Source organism: Epinephelus lanceolatus, chromosome 13, assembly GCF_041903045.1.
Source record: "Epinephelus lanceolatus isolate andai-2023 chromosome 13, ASM4190304v1, whole genome shotgun sequence".
In the NCBI taxonomy this organism is placed as follows: Eukaryota; Metazoa; Chordata; class Actinopteri; order Perciformes; family Serranidae; genus Epinephelus; species Epinephelus lanceolatus.
Window position 1 is genome coordinate 42277624 of NC_135746.1, and position 20617 is coordinate 42298240.

General features: G+C 40.2%; 1 protein-coding gene across 2 annotated transcripts in view; it reads right to left on the bottom strand.

Moving 5' to 3' along the window:
• cnih3 (cornichon family AMPA receptor auxiliary protein 3) overlaps positions 1 to 12805 on the bottom strand; it is a 299348-nt gene extending 286543 nt beyond the window's left edge. The window contains exon 1 of one of the 2 annotated variants that reach the window (XM_033616954.2): positions 12143 to 12805. In XM_033616954.2, the coding sequence (XP_033472845.1) occupies positions 12143 to 12220 (78 nt within the window). In that variant the 5' untranslated portion in view covers positions 12221 to 12805. The remainder of the gene's footprint in view (positions 1 to 12142) is intronic. The other variant, XM_033616955.2, reaches the window with a different exon arrangement.
• Positions 12806 to 20617: the final 7812 nt, after the last annotated feature.

Here is a 20617-nt window from a genome sequence, read left to right on the forward strand (position 1 = left end):
GAATATCTTGACTGCTTATGGTTCTTACTCCAAATTGACTTCACTGTTAGCTTGATTATGAGACGGAATAGCTACTTTTTGAATTTAATTAATTCAGTGTGACTTCATAATCATTTTAGCAAATTTCTTGTTCACCCAATCAGTAGCAGGTTATGTTTTTAGACATGTCCAGACACGTACACCCTGGGCTGCTATCAGTTCACAATGATTTTCTCAATAAACACATTAAGAGCTTGAGAGTTATTCTTTAAATTGTCTTACAACAACAGCAGCAGCTAGTGATGGCCTCATGAAGCCTCATGAAGCATTTTCTTTATTTTCTGAGCCCACTAGATGGCACTCTTGGTTTAAAGAGAGAGGCTCAAAGAATGGCAATTAAGTGTATTTTAAACCTTTTGTTGAACAAACAGCGCCATCTAGTGGGCTCAGAAAATAAAGAAAACTCTTCATGAGGCTTCATGAGACCATCACTAACGCTCTGAGACACCATGTCAACTTCAGCCTGCTACATGCATTGTCTGTTTTAAAAATAGACTTCCATTTTCACAGAAAATGTACAGTTTGCACACAGTCTCTTTCAAAAGAGTTGATGTTTTTTTCCCTCAACAACAAACGCAAGTGGTCGGTTTCGGGAACAAAAGCACATGGTTGGGTTTAGGAAAAAAGAACAGGGTTTGGCTTTACAATCATACAGGAAGGAAACACTGGCTTCCCGGGTGAAAGTTAGTGGTTGTTGGAGTAATTTTAGTCCTGCTGCATTTACCCCTGGCCCTGACACCACCAGGCACCATTAAACAGCAACCAGCTGGATATCACGCCAATGTGAAAGGATGACTTTTTTCATTTGAGTCTGACGCCATAAGTCACTACCCATGCGCCACTTTTCAACAACTTCAGAGTGAGACTGGGTTGATACATTGTCACTGTGTACCTACATGAGGGAAATTCCTTTGATGAATACATGTAAAATATTACCTAACCATTACTAATAATAGCTAAGTCCCAAATTATCCCACAAGTGCATTGGAAAAAGTGCAGTTGATTGTCCCTTAGTCAAAGCTAGGTACTATCATGCATTGCTCAGACAGCTACAAAAATAAGCAAAATTAGAAAACCACAAGATTAAAAAAGGTCATAGGTCATGTCTAAAATATTTATTTTTTGAAATTCTTTAGCATAGCGGATGTGCACATCCAAAAAACGTTTAAGGCAGGTGCTTCTTGCAAGACTGCAAAGTTAAAGCCTGTTTCTTTTTCCTAAATGCAACCACGTGCTTCTGCTGCCTAACCCCAACCACGTGTGTGTTTGCTAAACGTAACCACCTGCATTTGTTGCTGAAGGAAAAAAAAAACATTGATTTGTAGCACTCTACCAACGTAGTGCATTTATTTTGAAAGAGACTGTATGCAGACTTTACATTTCTTGTAAAAACACAAGTGTATGCCTATTACAATGCATGTAATAGGCATAACTTGACACGGCGTCCCAGAATAACTAACGCACCCAGGATCAGGTTGGACTGAGAATGTGTTGGTTTATATAGCATACATAGTGTTTAGTAAATTTTGAATAAGTAAATTATTTCAGACACAGCTGGAAACAGTTGTAACAAGAGCATTAAGTGGCACGTGGAATGTACTTCATCTTTATTTCATTTATGTTATTAAGGCATGAATAATCCAGCTGAGGACAGCATGAACTTTGAGCGCTCTCTCCACAAAAGAAAGCGGTACTTGCTTAGAGTGGTCTTTTCTTCTATCTTAAGTTAATTATTTCACTCTTGTTCTCTTTATCTATTCCTGCCTTTGTATCCCATGCTGTCAACCTTGTCTACTAGAAAAGCTTGTTCCATCTCAGGACGTTTCCCTTCACCCTACCAGGAAATTTCAGCCTCTCCACACAGAACTTTGATTTTATTATTTATCACTCCTGTCTTCCTTTGATCTCTTCCATACTGTATTGCTGCCAACTCACAACTTGGATTTGCCTTTTCCTTCCTTTTCATATCTGATCATCATTTTGTATTCTGCCTCAGTCGTCTGTCAGTCCAACCTGCCCAGGTCTGAACACCCACCTAGTAAGCAAAATTCCTAGTCTTTCTGGCCTTCCCATTTTTTCTTCTCCATCATCCTATCTGTCCTGCAGCCCGTGTCATTTTGCTCTCCTTCAGCACATACTGCCTCATCCCCTTTTCATTTATATTCCTGTGACTTTGTCCCTTTCCTCTGGGGCTTGACCAGTCCATCCCCAGCAGACCCCAACAGTAGATGTCTAAGGCGTTACAAATCACAGAAACAAGCTTAGGCCTGCAGCAGGCGAAGGAAAGCAGCACAAAGAATGCCTGGCTCTCAGTTTCAATCTTTCTTCTTCTGTCTGTATCTAATGCAAACTCAAACTTATGGCATCTCAAAATCTAATCCTCCACATTTTGTCATTTTCATTAATGCATTTCCTCACAGTCTCTCTTGACTGCCTGACCCTTGCTGTAGCTTAACCCCCCCCCTTCATCACCACAACACCACAGAGACAGTAACAGATGAGCGTTATGGTTGTTCACTGTTAATCATTATTCACATAGCACCTCTGTTAAATCCGTGAATGCCCTGTACTTGTCAAAAACACAGTCTGATGCAGAGTCACACTCAGCAAGGAAGCATGGCCAAGCGTGATGCTAGCTGAGCTGCTCCCCTCCAAATCCACAGGGCGCAACACAGAGGACAAGTTCCCTCAGTGTAAGAAAGGGAAATAAGACACCCCCAAAAATTGTCATCCATCATAATTCGATCCATGACCTAATTCTGAGTCGGGTACAGCTGTAGCATATATATATATATATATATATATATATATATATATATATATATACACACACAGACTGGTGAAAAGTTAAAGCAAAACCTAAATGAGAGGGGGAGGTAAGGTGCTCCACTGTGTCTCCAGCAGGTGAGAGCAGCCTCTCTGCTGCACTTTTAGCTCCAGGGAAAGCCCAGGCTCCATTAAGGTTACTCTCTGGGTGATGACATAGAAGGTTTTCTTAATATATATATATATATATATATATATATATATATATATATATTAATTGAGACATTAAATTAAAACATGCTTGCAACCACTGCCTTTTGTGAATATGAATTACAGAATAGACTAACTCTAGTGTGTCTGTGCTGCAGATTCTCCAGGTGCTACACTGCCCTTACAGTTGAGTTTTGACTCTTTCATTCTGTCAACATCACATTATTAATAAACATTTAGATAATCCATTATTGACATTTGTAAACTGATACCAAATTGTCCATATCTGCATTGCAATGCACCTAAGAATCGATTTTTTCCCCCTCACTTCTACTACCACCATAATTCCCCTGCTGCATAGAACACTACATAATGGCACCAGGGAGGAAGGATTGTTAGATTTTATATCTGACCACAAGGCCCTGAGGTCTAACAGACTAGCACTTAGGAAGGTCCAATTATTCTGCATAATAATTAGCCACATGCTTCAGTTTGTTTGAGAACTGATGGAAGACTCAGTTCAGTTCAGTTCAGTTTGTCAACTTGTTACCTATAATAAGGTTCTATAAATAAAGGATGTAATTTATTTCATTTTATTTGTGTAGTACATTTCTTGACAATATATTTTTTTAGTATCTCCAGCACATCTGGATGAATTGTTAGCCTAATCAATGGCAATATATGGGCTGACTGACTGCCGACCACGAATCTTTGTAACTACAGAGTGTACTTTCTGAGACACAGGACCTGGGATCAGAAATGGGTGTTTTGTTTTTTTTGTTTGTTTTTTTCATAACTCAGCCCATATATCAGCCCATTGAACATTTTTTTGTCATTATTGGGGCTTTGGAATTATGGGCCATCATAACCATGGGCCGTCCCCAATGTGACACCCCTCAGCTAGTGTATATTCTGTATATTCTATACAGTTTCAAATATTGGTGATCCATGGCTTTAAGCCTGCAGTTGTAAATATTGTTGTCTATATGCCACTGGAGGGGTCTCCCTTATCAAATAAAGAGCAAAATAAAGGCAAATGTTGTTTAGGATAAACAGCAACTAAAGGTAAGGTTCATTATTGAACAATCCCAGAGTTGGTTATTATTGGTTTCTAACTGCCTAACTACAGTAATAAGCTGCAGTACATTTCATATTAACCCAATAATAATGTAAAGCTGCAGTTTAGAAACCTACTATAAACGATGCTTTATGAAAAAATAGTATAATTAAAATAAATAAAATTACTACAAACCAGAGCGTCCTGTAAGTCCTGGTGGTCTGGGGTACTGGATTAGTAGCCCACTTTGCCCAGTTGGTAATCCAGTTTTACTTGTTGCTTCATCCATACAAAACATGCTTTCATACCTCACCATGCCTTCCATGCACTGCCACAATATAATGTCAACCCCAACTGGGAGTGTAAATGATGCTCTGACATTCTGCCAGGATAACTTCTGCATCAAATCTGCACTGTGGAGCTCTCCTATCCTTCAGAGAAAAACCAGAGGACTGTGTCACCTGCTCACAGCTTTAATGACACTTAGGGGGCACACCGGGGGCTGTGGTTACATGGGAGGAGAATCACTCAAGCAGAGTTGGACCATGATGGCACTGAGCCGTAGACCTCTGGGGAGGTCACAGTTCACTCTGTAAGTTAATTAAAATGGCTTCGAAATCACTTACAGGAGGGCTCCCATGGGTGACTGTGGTGTTTTATTTTATCTGATGAAAAGAATGATTCTGCCAATAGACTTTTTTCACATAAGATGTTTTGACTTTCCATAGTAGGAAAATCACAGGTGAAACTGATAACAATGGCTCAGTTCCACTAAGGGTCCCAGTAAGCATGTACAATACCAGGACCTCCCCTAAGTGGAGTGCAGTCATTGTAATGTTACTGAATACACCTGCGCAATTCCTACTATGACAAGTCAAAATGTCTGCTGTGAAAAAGGTCTATTGCTACATCTGGTTTAAAGTGTATTGTCAAGTATTCAGCAGTGAAAAAACTCTGACATACTGATCATCAGTAATCATTTAATATTCCTAATGGACAAATATGTCTTGTACTGGTAATACTGGGACCCCCTTGAACATCTCAAGGGGTTTATCCTAAGAAATAAATTTCAATATAATAACTTATGAAAGCATTTAGTTGCTTATAATGCCACCACCACTCCTCTCCATCCAAATGATTCTTACAAGAATACATTTTCAAAGTGTTAAAATTACTTTTGGTGGCATCTCAGCACGCTGTAAAATGTTCCACGCTCAACTTCACCACACCACAGACTGTATGAGTTGTAGCTGCATCAGTAGTGGGCTAATCATTAAGATGATAATACTACCCCAAAAAATACCTTTTTTCAATAATCCCCCTAAACCAACCCCTCACATGATTCAATTCCCTTAAGTTCTACTGGGGAAAAAATAAATAGTCACCACATGACAAAAACTTAAAAACCTAGGAAGGCTAGATGCGCCCATATTTTGCTGAATCTAACCACATGGAAAGACAAAGGTATTACACAGCTTGTTTTGAAAACACCCCCATTTTCACAGGTAACTTAGCCTGTCCCCCCACCACAGGAAATAGTGGATTAATCCTGGAAAGCTGTTGATGTAGCACTTTTCTTCTTATGAAAGTAACACAGCGATTATTCGACTAATGAGAATTTGGTCGGACGAGAGCATAGTGACCAAATAATAGACTAGTCGACCAGGAGACTACAGCCCTAGTCACGATTACACTAATTTAATTTTAATTTCTATTTATGCACTTATTTTAAATTATATTATTTTATATCCATTTTAATACCAGTGTATTATTGTTGACGAGGGGAAGTGTGGTTGTTGTTGTTGTTACATTTTTTTTATGAGCTACTGGACAATTAAATTCTCCTTCTGGGATGAATAAAGTGTTTTCTATCTATCTATCTATCTACTACTGGTAGTATGAGGCGAAACCTGCAGCCCTATCAGATCGCACAGGTAGTACAGCTCTTCCAGGATGGCACATTCATACATGCGGCCACAATAAAGTTTGCTTTGTCTCCCATGCCGTCTCAAGAGCATGGAGGAGATACTAGGAGACTGGCTGACAGAGAGACGAGGAGAGCTTGACAGGGCCGTAGAAGGCAATCAACCCAGCAGTAGGACCGATATCTGCTTCTCTGTGTGAGGAGGACACAAAGAGCCCTACAAAATGATCTCCAGCAGGCTACTGGTGTGTATGTTTCTGACCCAACTGTCAGAAACAGACTCTATGAGGGTGGCATGAGGGCCCCATGTACTCTGGTGGGACCTGTACTAACAGCTAGTGATGGCCTTATGAAGCCACATGAAGCATTTTCTTTATTTTCTGAGCCCACTAGATGGTGCTGTTTGTTCAACAAAAGGTTTAAAACACACTGAATTGCCATCCTTTGAGCCTCTCTCTTTAAACCAAGAGCGCCATCTAGTGGGCTCAGAACATAAAGAAAATGCTTCATGAAGCTTCATGAGGCCATCACTGCTCACAGCCCAACACTATGCATCCTGATTGGCATTCGCCAGAGATCACCATAATTGGCAGATCCGCCATTGACACCCTGTTCTCTTCACAGATGAGAGCAGGTTCACACTGAGCACATGTGACAGGAGTGAAAGAGTCTGGAGACGCCGTGGTGAACATTACACTGCCTGTAACAACATCCAGCAGGACCAGTTTGGCGGTGGGTCAGTAATGGTCTGGGGAGGCATATCCTTTGAGGGCTGCACAGATCTCTATGTCCTAGCCAAAGGTACCCTGACTGATGACAGGTACCGGGATGAAATCCTCAGAGTGATTGTTAGACCTTATGCTGGTGCAGTGGGCCCTGGGTTCTTCCTGGTGCAGGACAATGCCCACCCTTGTCGGCAGTTCCTGGATGCCAAAGACATTGATACCATTGGCTTGCTTGTTCCCCTGACCTAAATACAATTGAGCACCTATAGGGCGTTATGTATCCGTGCATCTGACACTGCCAAGTACTGCCACAGATTGTCTAGGAGCTCACTGATGCCCTAAACCAGGTCTGGGAGGAGATCCCCCAGGACACCATCCGCCAGCTCATCAGGAGCATGCCCAGACATTGTCGGGAGTGCATACAGGCATGCAGGGCCAATACACAATAATGTGTCACATTATGAGTTGCTGTAATAAAATTCACAAAAGTTGGATCAGCCTGTGATTTCAATTTTGTAATCTGATTTTCGGTGCAATTTTGAAGCCAGCCCTCAGTGTGTTGATTATTTTGATTTCCAATGACCCTTAATTTTTTTTATCAGTGAGGTATCGTTCTGAAGCCCTGCAGATGAGAAAAACTCTTTGCCCTGCTCACACACTGTTGCTCAGGAGAAAGTGGTCTAGATTGGCACAGGAGTGTGTGTGTGACATTTCATATTTGTGTGTCATTTTTTGTGTGTGTGTCTGTGAGGGGGGAGAGCCACAGGAGCAAGCGAGGGAACTGTAACACCAAGGTGAGGCTCATGCTGGTGGCTTATAAAAAAATGTGACCATTTATACTCGATGTTCACAATACAGTCATTTTATACATTGTACATGGAACAACCCGCAATCATCCAGTATATTTGATGAGCCAGTCCTCACTACATTACTAATGGAATAACATACATTGTTATTTTTATTACAGAACTACTGTATACCTCCATCATTGCTACTATTATCAATTATTTCATCTATTTGTTTACTATATATTATTATTGTTTTTATGTCTTATTTAATACAACTACCCTCTAAATGAGTATATGGGTGTTTTTTTATGTATTATTATTATTATTATTATTATTATTATTATAATGTCCTTATTCCCTTCAGCTATTATCTACATGATTATTTATTTATTAATCCTTTATTCATTTAATATTTTTAAAATACTGCTGTTCTTCTCCATCATCATCATGCTACTAGAAAAGAAAGGAAATAACCTCAGGGTATGGGATAACATTTTTTCTTAAATGCATCAGGATGATGCCTTTGCAAGTGTTGCAGGTTTTTGTTGCTCAGCTGTTTTGCACATATACACATAAAAACATAGACATGCCATATTTTAGGCTTTCTCCACTTGCCCAATGGATGTGTTTACAATTCAGCCTATGATTTTCATAAATAACTTTATGTTCACTTAATCAAGAATTTAATTTAATCAAAACAACTGAAATTAATAAGGTTTCTTTTTTTATTTTTTTATTTTTTTTTTTTGCAAATCATAATCAAATCAAATTTTGAGGTCAGTGCTGATATCTAGCCCTATTTCATGTTGTGATTTATTGGTTTATTATATTCCCTCTGATGCCTCATGAGAAATTATTATGTTTACAAGCTATACAGGGAATTGTGTTTATTCTTGTTTTTGTAATTTTCTCATTGTTTTTTACAAGCACTCTCTTTTTCTTTTTCAGTTGGTGCTCCTCCATCAGAAGTAAAAGCTTCCTGACTCATTTCCACCATCAAAGAGGATTAAATCCGAGGTGTGGAGATATTTTTTGAGAAATCGCAGAAATACTGCAAGGAATTAATGATGGTTTGATTATCACTAGCCTGTTGGTGGCAGTTTCTTTTTTTTTCTTCTCACATTTCACAAGCTGTGACCAGATACTTGCTAATTGGTCGCTTGCTCATTAACTTAGAGTAGTGGATGTGATGGACAGTCCATGAGAATATTATGCAGGGCTTTCCAAAGATCCTGGATGGGTTTTTTGCTTTCTAGAATACCTGTTGATAAACCATGAAAAACATTCTCATAGGTGAAGGTGATATATTGTGTATTTCGTTTTTAAACACAAAACAAATATATATATATGTATATATATATATATATATATATATATATATATATATATATATATATATATATATATATATATTTATATATGTATGTATATATATATATATTGAGATCAGCAGAATGTGGTGAGGGTTTTTTTGTCTGTTTTGTTATCATCTAATTTCGATTTTATTTCAGTTAAAATTTTGAGTAGAATATGAGTTTCTGCTCTGTTTTGAAGACCTTGTAATCTCAGTTTGGCATAATAAGTATTTCTTTAGAACATTAAAGCTCCACTAGTCAATATTTCTATATGACCAATGGCTCAAATGGCTTTGTGTAACATGAAAAGTATCAACTGAATAAATAACTCACAGATAGCTTTCAACAGACTGTTCAGTTCCCTTTAGTGCTACAGAGCTGTTACAGAAGGAACAAATGATGTTCACCTGGTTATGGTTTGGGATTTAAAGGTGCAGGGATGAACAGAGTAGACCCTTGTTTTGGCTCCCCTTAGATTAAGGTTGAGTAAATTGGTTATCAAGGTCTTTAGAAGTAAAACAATATATATATATATATATATATATATCTAACACTGGCTATTTATACCCTGTCTCATAAAAAAAATGTTTTTAAAACGTTCTCTAAAGTATAAGATATTGACAGGATTTTTTTTGTTCTGTTTTAGATTTCTTCCCTGGCATCCATCAGTGGCCATGACACAAAACATGTCACATGGAACATTGTTGTGTGCATGTGCCACATTGGCATTAAACATGTTGCTTCTGTGTAAGTAACTATAATATTTAAAACAATTTAAGGTTATACAGCAGTCTTAGGTAGTGTTTCAAACTGACATTTGCACTACATGAAAAAAATAGAATTACCACTCCGTGGATGTATGCCTCTGTGCACCCGTTAAGTTTCTCTTACAGTTTACATCCATGTCTGTAAAAACATGGATGCTTCAGACACATCCTCCCGATGAGACAGAAGATCTATACAATTAGCACAGTTTCAACATGGACACCCAGGATGATTGTCACTGTGACGACCCCTCTGCTCCACTAGGTGTGCCTGTTTTCCTGGCTGTTCTCTTGTTACAGGATGAGGGTTGAGGCAGAGGGTCGTCGTCACATTAATTTACTTTACATGGAGCTAAAATTATCAACTAAATTATGTTAAATGTTAGGTGAATATGATAACGTCTCTCTATGAGTTGTAAGAAACCATAAATATTTTTTTTGAAAGAAGTAGATGTTTACTGTAAGCTAGTGCAGAGCTCTATTAAATTTGACAATGTGCTAATGTAGCAGGGCAAGCTAATTGCTAAAGCAAAGGCTTTTAAGGAGAAAAACCGACAATGACCAAAAAAGAAGGGAGAAAAGTAGTTGAAAGAAGATATAATGAGGGCTTGGAATAAGGTGGATTTTTACCTTATAAGTATCTTACTGAAAAGCCTCATGTAAATGAGTGAATGGAAGATAAATCAGTCAATTTCCCTACTTCTAAACCCTCAGAAGTTTACCTTTATTTATCAGAAGCTGAAAATGAGTGGAGTAGTTGATAAAGAGCAAATTCACTTGTCAGTGTATGGTTTGATTGATTATGGCCAGTTAATGACAGAAGTTTATCTGTGGTGTGAGTCATTTGTCATTCTCTGACCTCTATGACTCAGGTGCTCATGTTACCTGCTGACAGGCCTGCTCATCTGTTTGAGTCAGAGCAGTTCATTACTCATTGTCTTCCATTGTCTGTTCTATGTGGCCTGTTTCATAGCCTCCATCTCTTTATGTTCATTTACACTGACTCACTTTATTTATAGCCTGGGTGGTTTGACTCAGCACACTTGCTTTTTTAGCAATGCACTGCTGCTCAGGGCATCAAAAACTAACCTTTTGGTCAAGTGGCCATTGTGGCAGCAGGATTTAGTGTTTTCATCTGTTCTTTGAAACCACATGAGTTCTTGATATTCCAAGTGGGAAAAAGGACTGATTGAGGAATGGGTACCTGCCGCAGTGGCTGATAGAAGTGAAAGAGTTACAGCCCAAATTTGCCAGCATTTGGCAGGTGGCTAGGGTTAATGTGCAGCTTCTACAGCCACACAAATGCCCACTTCAGCCTCTTCATAATTCTGTTTCCTCACTGTATGGAGCCCCAGCTTATTATGCTGCATGTCTGTCTGTCACCATGAACGGGAATCAGTGGAGGAGACATCTTCAGTGTTTCTGCTGTCTTAAGCAGAATACACAATAAAGCCTGGTGCGATGAGGATTTTTGCTGAAGCTACAGAATGATGTGTTCCATTGTGATCCTTCCACCAGTGCTGAATGTACATCACAGACAGAACTGAAGGAGGTGGTGGTTTCTGTCCCTCTGTAATGAATCACGACACAGTGATGGCTTTCCTTATCAGTGTAGTCACTAGTTCCATAAAGCTGCTGTATATTTAGTCTGTTTTTATTTTTTTTTACATAACAATTTGGTTTTAACTGTACTACCATCTACAATCTGATTGTCCTGGTCTTTTTATTTCTGCTCTGTGAGCAGACACATGGCCCCCTGTCTGACAGACAGGCAGACCCACTATTAGTTGTAATTGCCAGAGGATCAGTCATCCCAAGTGCATCAGGTCTGTTTCTGTTTCCATGCAAAAGGCAGATTCTGGGCATTAGGCTGGAAGACCTGACCCAAATCTGTCTTTACATAAGGCCCTGCATGATGGAGATGTTGCTCAGGGAGCAAATAATTAGATTATTCAAATATAATAATGCAGTCAGTCATATTGGTACTGGTGTATAGCTGAGCTCAGGCTTGATTAAAGGCAGAGGGAGCAGAGCAGGGAGATTGGGGGTGGGGATGGGAGTGGGGGGTAACACTACAAGATTTTCTAATTGATCTGAAAGGAAGGTCGTTTAATTGATCGAGGATGCTGCATGGGGCTGCAAGCCCCTCTGCATATCAAATTGGGTCAGCATGAATATGTTAAGTACCCACATAAGAAGAAAGACTGATAACATAGAGACAGTGGTGAAAATGATGGATGCATGTATGAATGATGGAGCAGGAGCTGAAGATACAGGTGCGCACCTTCCTGTTGAAGGAGATATCTAACAAAAAAGGATCACGCAATGTGTTCTATGAACGAAAACATACATTTGAAATTAATGAATGCTCAGCGCTGCGGGGTATATGTGGCACTATTACACACCCATATCACACCTGCACGTCCAGTAAGCACCCATCTCCGATGATCAGAGCCATCCGCTGCTTATCAAACACAAGAAAAAGACTACATATACTCATTCTGCGGTACTTACGTGCCATATTGCAAAGAAGATCAGGGACACACAGAGGACCAGAGACAGCATGTAGCAGAAGGCAGCAAAAGTGAACATAATTGAAACGCAAAATGGTGGATATTTTCCCAAAGAAGCACGATCCCGCTGACAAACATGTAAAAGAAATAAAGGGGGAAAGGGGGGGAGTCCGGAAGAACAAAGTTCTCACGGTGCCATGAGAAGCCGATGTGGTAACGGCACCATGACTTCGCCCCTCACAATGTTTGCAACAAATTGTTGCAGAAACCCTCTCCAGATGATCAGCTCTGTGTCCACCCAGCAGCGCTGATGCGACTCTGAAGTCAAAGCTGGTCTCAAATCAGTGCACTTGGCATGTTCAACGATCAGTGTCCACAGCGTTGGTGAGATAATCATGTAGCCTAACCACAGAACGGCAGCACTCTCCCCACAGATGACTGGAAATTAATAATAGCCTATGAGAAGGCTGCGCTCAAAAGCATCCGAGAGAGGTGGATTTGCAGGGAATCCATTCATTAGCGACAGAAGGAGCCGTGCTGGAGCCGATCTGTGCTCTGTGCCACTTTGTGCACAAGGCGTAAAAAAAACAGTGTTTCCTCTCCCTGACAAACAAACCTATCGGCAGCAGCGGGCAGAAAGCGCAGAAAAACGCGTGAACAGGTGGATTTAAAAAAGCAGCACCGGTGTGGTCGTGCGTGTAGATCGTGTGTGCGCGTGTTCTACAGGGACTTGCTATCAAAGTTGACTGTGTTCTCAGTGAAGCTTGGATCATTTTGATGTCAAATAATTTAAAGCATTTGGGAGCTGCGTATACTTCTTAGATGATTGATGCTTCTGTTAGAAAGACAAACCACTCTTTCCTTTTTTTTATGACTGCTGAGTCTGTAACCAGTTCTGTACCAGGAGATTTGCTGTGTTTACCTGTGCAAAATAATTACACTGAACACTTAGAGTTCATGCCTCAGAAGGAAAGGAGACAGTCCAGAATTACTGAAAAATTGTTGTAGCGCAAAATGATACACTTCAAAAGACAAGTATCCTTAAGGAAATAATATTTACATGTGGAGAAAACTAAGTTAAAAAATATACATAGGCCTACCGTTTCACTGATGACTCAAAAAAATCGGAACAATCTGCTTAGACTGAGACATAGAAGGGTACAGGCTACAATTTAAACTGTGAGACTGGCGCCACTGTCTGACGCTTCTGGAAATTGCAAGTGCCACATAACAATGATTCAGAATTTACACAGAGGCATAATGCTGTGTCTAGAAACCTGAGCATCTATGCCTTCTCTGCAAAATAAAAACATCCCCACTGAGTGTGAGCTCCATGTCAGTAAAGACAGTCTATTAGCCAATTAGGCCACTGTCTAAAGGTAGGCTGTGTAATGCCCCGATCACAACTAGAAAGCATTCTGCAGATTGCAAAACGTGAGGCGCTTGGCACTGCCTTTTTTTTAAAACTGAATGCCACCAGTAAAAACAAAAAAACCAAAATGCTTGCTGCACCTCTTTATTGTTGCCAGGCAACCAGGCCATCACCTCCTTATCCTAACTTCTCTGTGTGACTAATCTACCGTTTATGTATATTTATTTAACAATGATCAGTATCTCTAGTTGGACAGGCAGAGGGTACTTGCTGTAGCTCTGGTTGAGGGTGAGAGGCTTTCAGTTTGTTGGGCAGAGTGAAACAGATCTGCGTGGGTAGGCTACATGAGACCCTAAAAAAGAGGGTGGATCACGGGGAGTACCACCAGTTGCTCCAGGAGCTTCGCCTCCATGATGGCTGTTTCAAGGCATATTTTCAGGTGACTTGGGGACAGTTTGACAGTCTGCTGTCTATCGTCGGACCGTATAGCTCTGGGTATCCAGCAACCGCTTCCAACAGTGTCTCCTCCATTGTTTATCAACTGGTGCCATGACCACCACAGAGGGCCCGCCTCTTAAATCAACTGATTGGACAATGCGAAAAAAGTAGAAATGACGTGGGGTGCTTTTCTGCACTGGAATGCATAAACACGAGGTGCGTAGCGACGCAAAAACAGCAAGCAAAAAGCTTCATTCTCATTTAAAAAAAAAAAAAAAATTAGGCTACAAAGGGCAGCCTCCAGCTGCTAAAACGTTTCCTGTGTAATTGTGGCCTAGGCCTGCAGTAGACCTACAGCAACCTTTTTTAGATAGTAACATTTACAATTATGTATTAAATACTGTTTGTTAATTTTTAGCAAGTGGCAATGGTGAGCCTATGTGTTGTTCAATGCAAGTGTAATGGCAATGAAATTGAAATGAACTGAATTTGTTACTGCCTCCCATAACAATCTATCCAACCATTATCCTTAGGCCCCTGATCACACAGAAAGCGTTTTGCAAGTTGTACAACAAAAGGCACACTGCACCGCCTTTTTTTTTTTTTTTAAGTGAATGCCACCAGTAAAAAGCTTGCTGTTCCTTTTGGATTGTTGCCAGGCAACCATCCCATCACCTTCTTATCCACTGGTTCTGAACAGCTCCAGCCACGGGGTTCAGACTTCTCCTTAGTCATTAGTTCAAGGTCCACACGGTTAAATATATTCAGTGTCATACTTGTGGTTGGCCATGTCATCAAGCTACTTTATTGTCTCTGTCATGTAGCTGTCCATTTGTAACTCACTCTACAGCAGGAAACAGCACTTCAATATAAAAGCTCTGTGCCAGAATTTCACTGAACTTAAAGATAAAGTGTGTTTGACACAGTTGCAAGTCACTTGAGGTCCATTCAGAATGGGCCTACGACCCACTTTTGGATTGCTAGTTGGGAACCACTGCCCTAACCTTCCCTTGTAATCAATCTACTGTTTTTTTTAATTATTATTATTATTCATTTCCTAAACGGACAGGCAGAGGGCACTTGCTGTAACTCTGATTGAGGGTGAGAGGCTGTCAGCAAATAGTTTGTTGGGTACAGGGAAACAGAAAAAGAGGGTGGATCACAGGGAGAACCACCAGTTGTTCCAGGAGCATCACCTCCATGATGGCCGTTTCAAGTACTGCACCTATGCTTCCCACCCGATGGGTCTCATTCATGAAACATGAGCAGAAAAAATTTGTGTGTAAACTGTTCGCAGACGGAAATTTACGTGCATGTCCGCATTCGTCAATATTTTAGTAGCTTCGATCTTTTCGTAGCTACTAACAAAATCTACTCTTGCTCCTGACCACTTGTAGTGCTTGTGTAAATTTAGTAAAGCACATAAATATTGCTTGTCACGATTGGAAATTACAATTTTAATTCGTATTGCGCTCTGTTATGTACACAATACACAAATGCCTTTGAAACATGTAATCTAAACTTGACAAAATATTAAAAATATAACACATTTAGTTAAATTAGTTTGCAGTTAGCAGGTTTAAGATCCAGATTAGGTTCATGATTGTGAAATATCTATGTAAATCGACTCAACAGATTACACGTTCTTTCTACATGTTGAATCATGATAACAAAAATATCCGGAAGGACAGTCGGATCACAGCCTCTTCGGCCTCGGTGCCTGGGTTCAGCAAGGGCAGCAGGGGCAGCAGGAGCAACAGGTGGTGGAGCCACGAAGGAGCACACACCAGCTGAAAGAATTATTTGAGACAACACGTTTTTGTTTTTGTTTTTTGTGGCTTTTTGATCATTTGAATGAATAAATCTGATTTGAAAAATGTTTAATTTACGTTGTATAAAACAGAGCTTTAGGCTATTAAGATTCAAATAATTTGAAGATGGTGCATACAAAACTGCTGTAGGCTATATGTTATCCATATCATTTGTTAAAATAAATGTTAAATAGCTCTACATTCTGACAGCCATCACTGATTTAGAGTTTATTACGCACAAAACGTCTCTGGTTTCCCGTTCCCACTTCATTCAAAACCCCACAACTGAATCTTCTGTTTGTTTGGTGACCGCTGTATTTTTGTGTGTGTGCTTATGCGTTTCTTTGCCTCCAGTTTCATGTCAAACCATTTATGCTTCACCTCTGACATGGTTCTTTGTACTACGGAGACAACATTCAATTTCATTTCAATTCGATTTTATTTATAAAGCCCAATATCACAAATCACAATTTGCCTCACAGGGCTTTACAGCATACGACATCCTTCTGTCCTTTGGACCCTCACAGCGGATAAGGAAAAAAACCCCCAAAAAACCCTTTAACGGGGGAAAAAAACGGTAGAAACCTCAGGAAGAGCAACTGAGGAGGGATCCCTCTTCCAGGACGGACAGACGTGCAATAGATGTCGTACAGAACAGATCAACATAATAAATTAACAGTAATCCGTATGACACAATGAAACAGAAAGAGAGAGAGAGAGAGAGAGAGAGAGAGATGCAGGACAACAACATTAATGAAAGTAATAATATTATAATGAATAATAATATATTAATATCTGATAGTATACATGTGTGACAATAATCATATGTGTATAATAACAGGAGAAGTATGACTAATGATAACAGCAGCTGCAGGAGGCATCTGGCAGGACCACGGCAGCAGCACAACCACACACGTCACACTATCCAGGCACTGCTGCGATATGAGTTAACCTGAGAGACAGTGGAGCACAAAGGCTCTGGTGAAGAAGCCGAGTTAGTGACATCCAGAATGCATCCAGAATAGTTAACAAGATGCAGTAATTGGTCACGAGAGAGAGAGAGAGAGAGAGAGAAGGAGAAGGAGAAGGAGAGAAGGTGCCCGGTGTATTATAGGGGGTCCTCCGGCAGACTAGGCCTAAGTCAGCCTAACTAGTGGCTGGTACAAGGCAAGCCTGAGCCAGCCCTAACAATAAGCTTTATCAAAAAGGAAAGTCTTAAGTCTAGTCTTAAATGTGGAGACGGTGTCTGCCTCCCGGACCGCAACAGGAAGATGATTCCACAGCAGAGGAGCCTGATAGCTGAAGGCTCTGGCTCCTGATCTACTTTTGGAAACTTTAGGGACCACGAGTAACCCTGCGTTCTCAGAGCGCAGAGTTCTGGTGGGATAATATGGCACTATGAGCTCTCTAAGATATGACAGAGCTTGACCATTTAGAGCTTTATAAGTTAACAGTAGGATTTTAAATTCAGTTCTGGATTTTACAGGGAGCCAGTGCAGAGAAGCTAAAACAGGAGAAATATGATATCGTTTCTTAGTTCCTGTTAGTACATGTGCAGCTGCATTCTGAATTAGCTGGAGAGTTTTTAAGGACTTACTAGAGCTACCTGATAATAGAGAGTTACAGTAATCCAGCCTTGAGGTAACAAAAGCATGGACCAATTTTTCTGCATCTTTTTGGGTCAGGATAGGCCTAATTTTCGCAATATTACGGAGATGAAAAAATGCAGTCCATGAGGTTTGTTTTAAATGAGAATTAAAAGACAAATCTTGATCAAATGTTACTCCGAGGTTTCTTACGGTAGTGCTAGAGGCCAGAGCAATGCCATCTAGAGAAATTATGTCATCAGATAAAGAGTCTCTGAGTTGTTTGGGGCCAAGAACAATAACTTCAGTTTTGTCTGAATTTAACATCAGGAAATTGGTGCTCATCCAGGTTTTTATGTCTTTAAGGCAATTATGAAGTTTAGTTAATTGATTACTTTCTTCTGGCTTCATAGATAAATACAACTGTGTATCATCCGCATAACAGTGGAAATTTACAGAGTGATTTCTAATGATGTTACCTAAAGGAAGCATATATAGAGTAAATAGGATTGGTCCAAGCACAGAACCTTGCGGAACTCCAAAACAAACTTTAGTACATAAGGATGATTCATTATGAACGTGATCAAACTGAAAACGATCAGATAAATAAGATTTAAACCAGCTTAGTGCAGAACCTTTTAGGCCAATTAAGTGTTCCAGTCTCTGTAGCAGAATTTGATGGTCAGTTGTGTCAAACGCCGCACTAAGATCTAATAAAACAAGTACAGAGATGAGTCCTTTGTCTGAAGCAATCAGAAGGTCATTTGTAATTTTAACTAGTGCTGTCTCAGTGCTCCTGACTGAAATTCCTCAAATAAATTATTATCATGGAGAAAATCACACAGCTGGTCTGCAACTACTTTCTCAAGGATCTTTGAAAGAAAGAAGATTAGATATTGGTCTATAGTTGGCTAACACCTCTGGATCCAGGGTGGACTTTTTAGGAGACGTTTAATTACAGCTACCTTAAAAGACTGTGGTACATAGCCTGTTAATAAGGATATATTGGTCATATCTAATATATGAGTGTTAACTAAAGGTAAGACCTCCTTAAGTAGCCTAGTTGGGATGGGGTCTAAGAGACACGTTGATGATTTAGATGAAGAAATCACTGCGGTCAGTTCTTGAAGAGAAATTGGGGAGAAGCAATCTAAATATATATTAGGTCTTACAGCTATGTTTGAGGTTAGATAGGTATTATCTGAGGACAGGAGGTCATGAATTTTGCCTCTAATAGTTAGAATTTTGTCATTAAAAAAGCTCATAAAATCATTACTGCTCAGGGCTAAAGGAATACAAGGCTCAATAGCAGTGGCGGCTGCTGGTCTTTCAAGGAGGGGAAGTTCATTTTCGGCCTACATCATGAAATGTGTCTGTTTATTTATACGTAAATTCTACCCTCTGGGGCTGCTGCGCGAGGCTAGTGTGACCACCTGTGAGTGCTTTGGGACGGTGGAGGAGCTCACAGCAGCACCCGCTGCTCGTTGGGGACAGTAACTGCAGAGCGACAGAAGTCAGAGTCTCCAAACACAAGTACAGTCTCCAATAACACCAGAAAAAGATGCTAGATTTGTCGCTAGTCGTTTTTAACAAAGAAAAAGTCACTAAGAGGATTGGAAGAGTCAATTCGGAACAATGGAATGAAACTTGAAAAATGCTCCGGTGGTGGTTTATATTTCAAGATCGCTGATTCGCTCATTTTGCTGTCAATCAAAAAGGGATTCAGCCTCAGACAGATCATCCAATCATCATGCAGAAGCCCAGCGTCCAGGCCAGCCGAGGCCAGCCCACTGCCCCATAGACGCCCAGAGACGCTGAGCGTCCAATGGGCGGGACAAAACCGAGTATTTATCCAATGACTGTCTAGTTTCGCTGCAGTGGAACAACCCACTCTATGCTTCCCCACTGAAGTCTATGGACGCTGAGCTTCCACTGTTTAATGCACTGTGACGCTACAGGAGTGAATGAGAAGAAAGTCGCGTCAGTGACCTGTGATAAGTAGCTGGTTCTGAACAAAAGTTGAATGTGTTCTAGCGCATATTTAGTCAATGAAATGTAAACACAACAGTACATATTTGACCACTTATTTTTTGACATTTTAGAGGAAGCTGAGCTTCCCTTGCAGTCTTAGAGCAATCGCCACTGCTCAATAGAGCTTTGACTCTCAGTCAGCCTGGCTACAGTGCTGAAAAGAAACCTGGGGCTATTCTTGTTTTCTTCTATTAATGCTGAGTAATAGTTTGCTCTGGCATTGCGGAGGCCCCTCTTATAAGTTTTGAGACTGTCTGCCCAGATTAAACGAGATTCTTCAAGTTTGGTTAATCGCCAATTCCTTTCAAATTTTCGCGATATTTGTTTTAACTTACGGGTTTGAGAGTTATACCAAGGAGCGAACTTTCTTTGCTTTGTTAACTCCTTTTTAAGAGAAGCTACAGAGTCGAGTGTTGTTCGCAGCGAGCCTACGGCGCTATCGACAAGATGATCAATTCAGGAGAGGTTAAGGTCATTAACAGCATCTTACCTCCCTCCAGGCCTTCGCTTTGCCTGTCCCTGTCACACCACTACTAAAGAATGTTTTTTCTTAAGTCCGCTTCACCCGAAATTATTTCGATCTCCGCTTCGGGAAAATTCTTTATTGTTTCTCTCTCTTTCTTTCTTTGTGCCATGACTGACAGGTCGACTGGATGCACCTACACCTCCTTATATGGTGGTCATTGGCTATTCATGGGCAGGGATTTATGCTAATTGCTGATTACTGGGAGCGCGCTGTCACTTTATGATGGATTGGCATTCATGATCATACACGTGTTGACGATCAAATCTGAGTTTCCCTCGGCGTTCCTGAATCCGGAGTAGGTTTTTAGTAGCGTAGGCTTTTATGTGCAAATCTACACACAGATTTACTCTCTTTTCATGAATGAGACCCAGTGTTTTCTATTGAGATTGTAGTAACTGTGCTTTGTAAAGTTGTATGGACTCTTTTACTGTTAGTAAACAATATGATGTTTTTTGTGGGCGGGGCTTAGCTGGAGGTAAAACAATACTCCTGAGTAGTGATGGCCTCATGAAGCATTTTCTTTATTTTCTGAGCCTACTAGATGGCGCTTTTTGTTCAACAAAAGGTTTAAAACACACTGAATTGCTATTCTTAGAGCCTCTCTCTTTAAACCAAGAGCGCCATCTAGTGGGCTCAGAAAATGAAGAAAATGCTTCATGTGGCTTCATTTGGCCATCACTAGTATTTATTGATTGAAAGAAAGCATTTGATA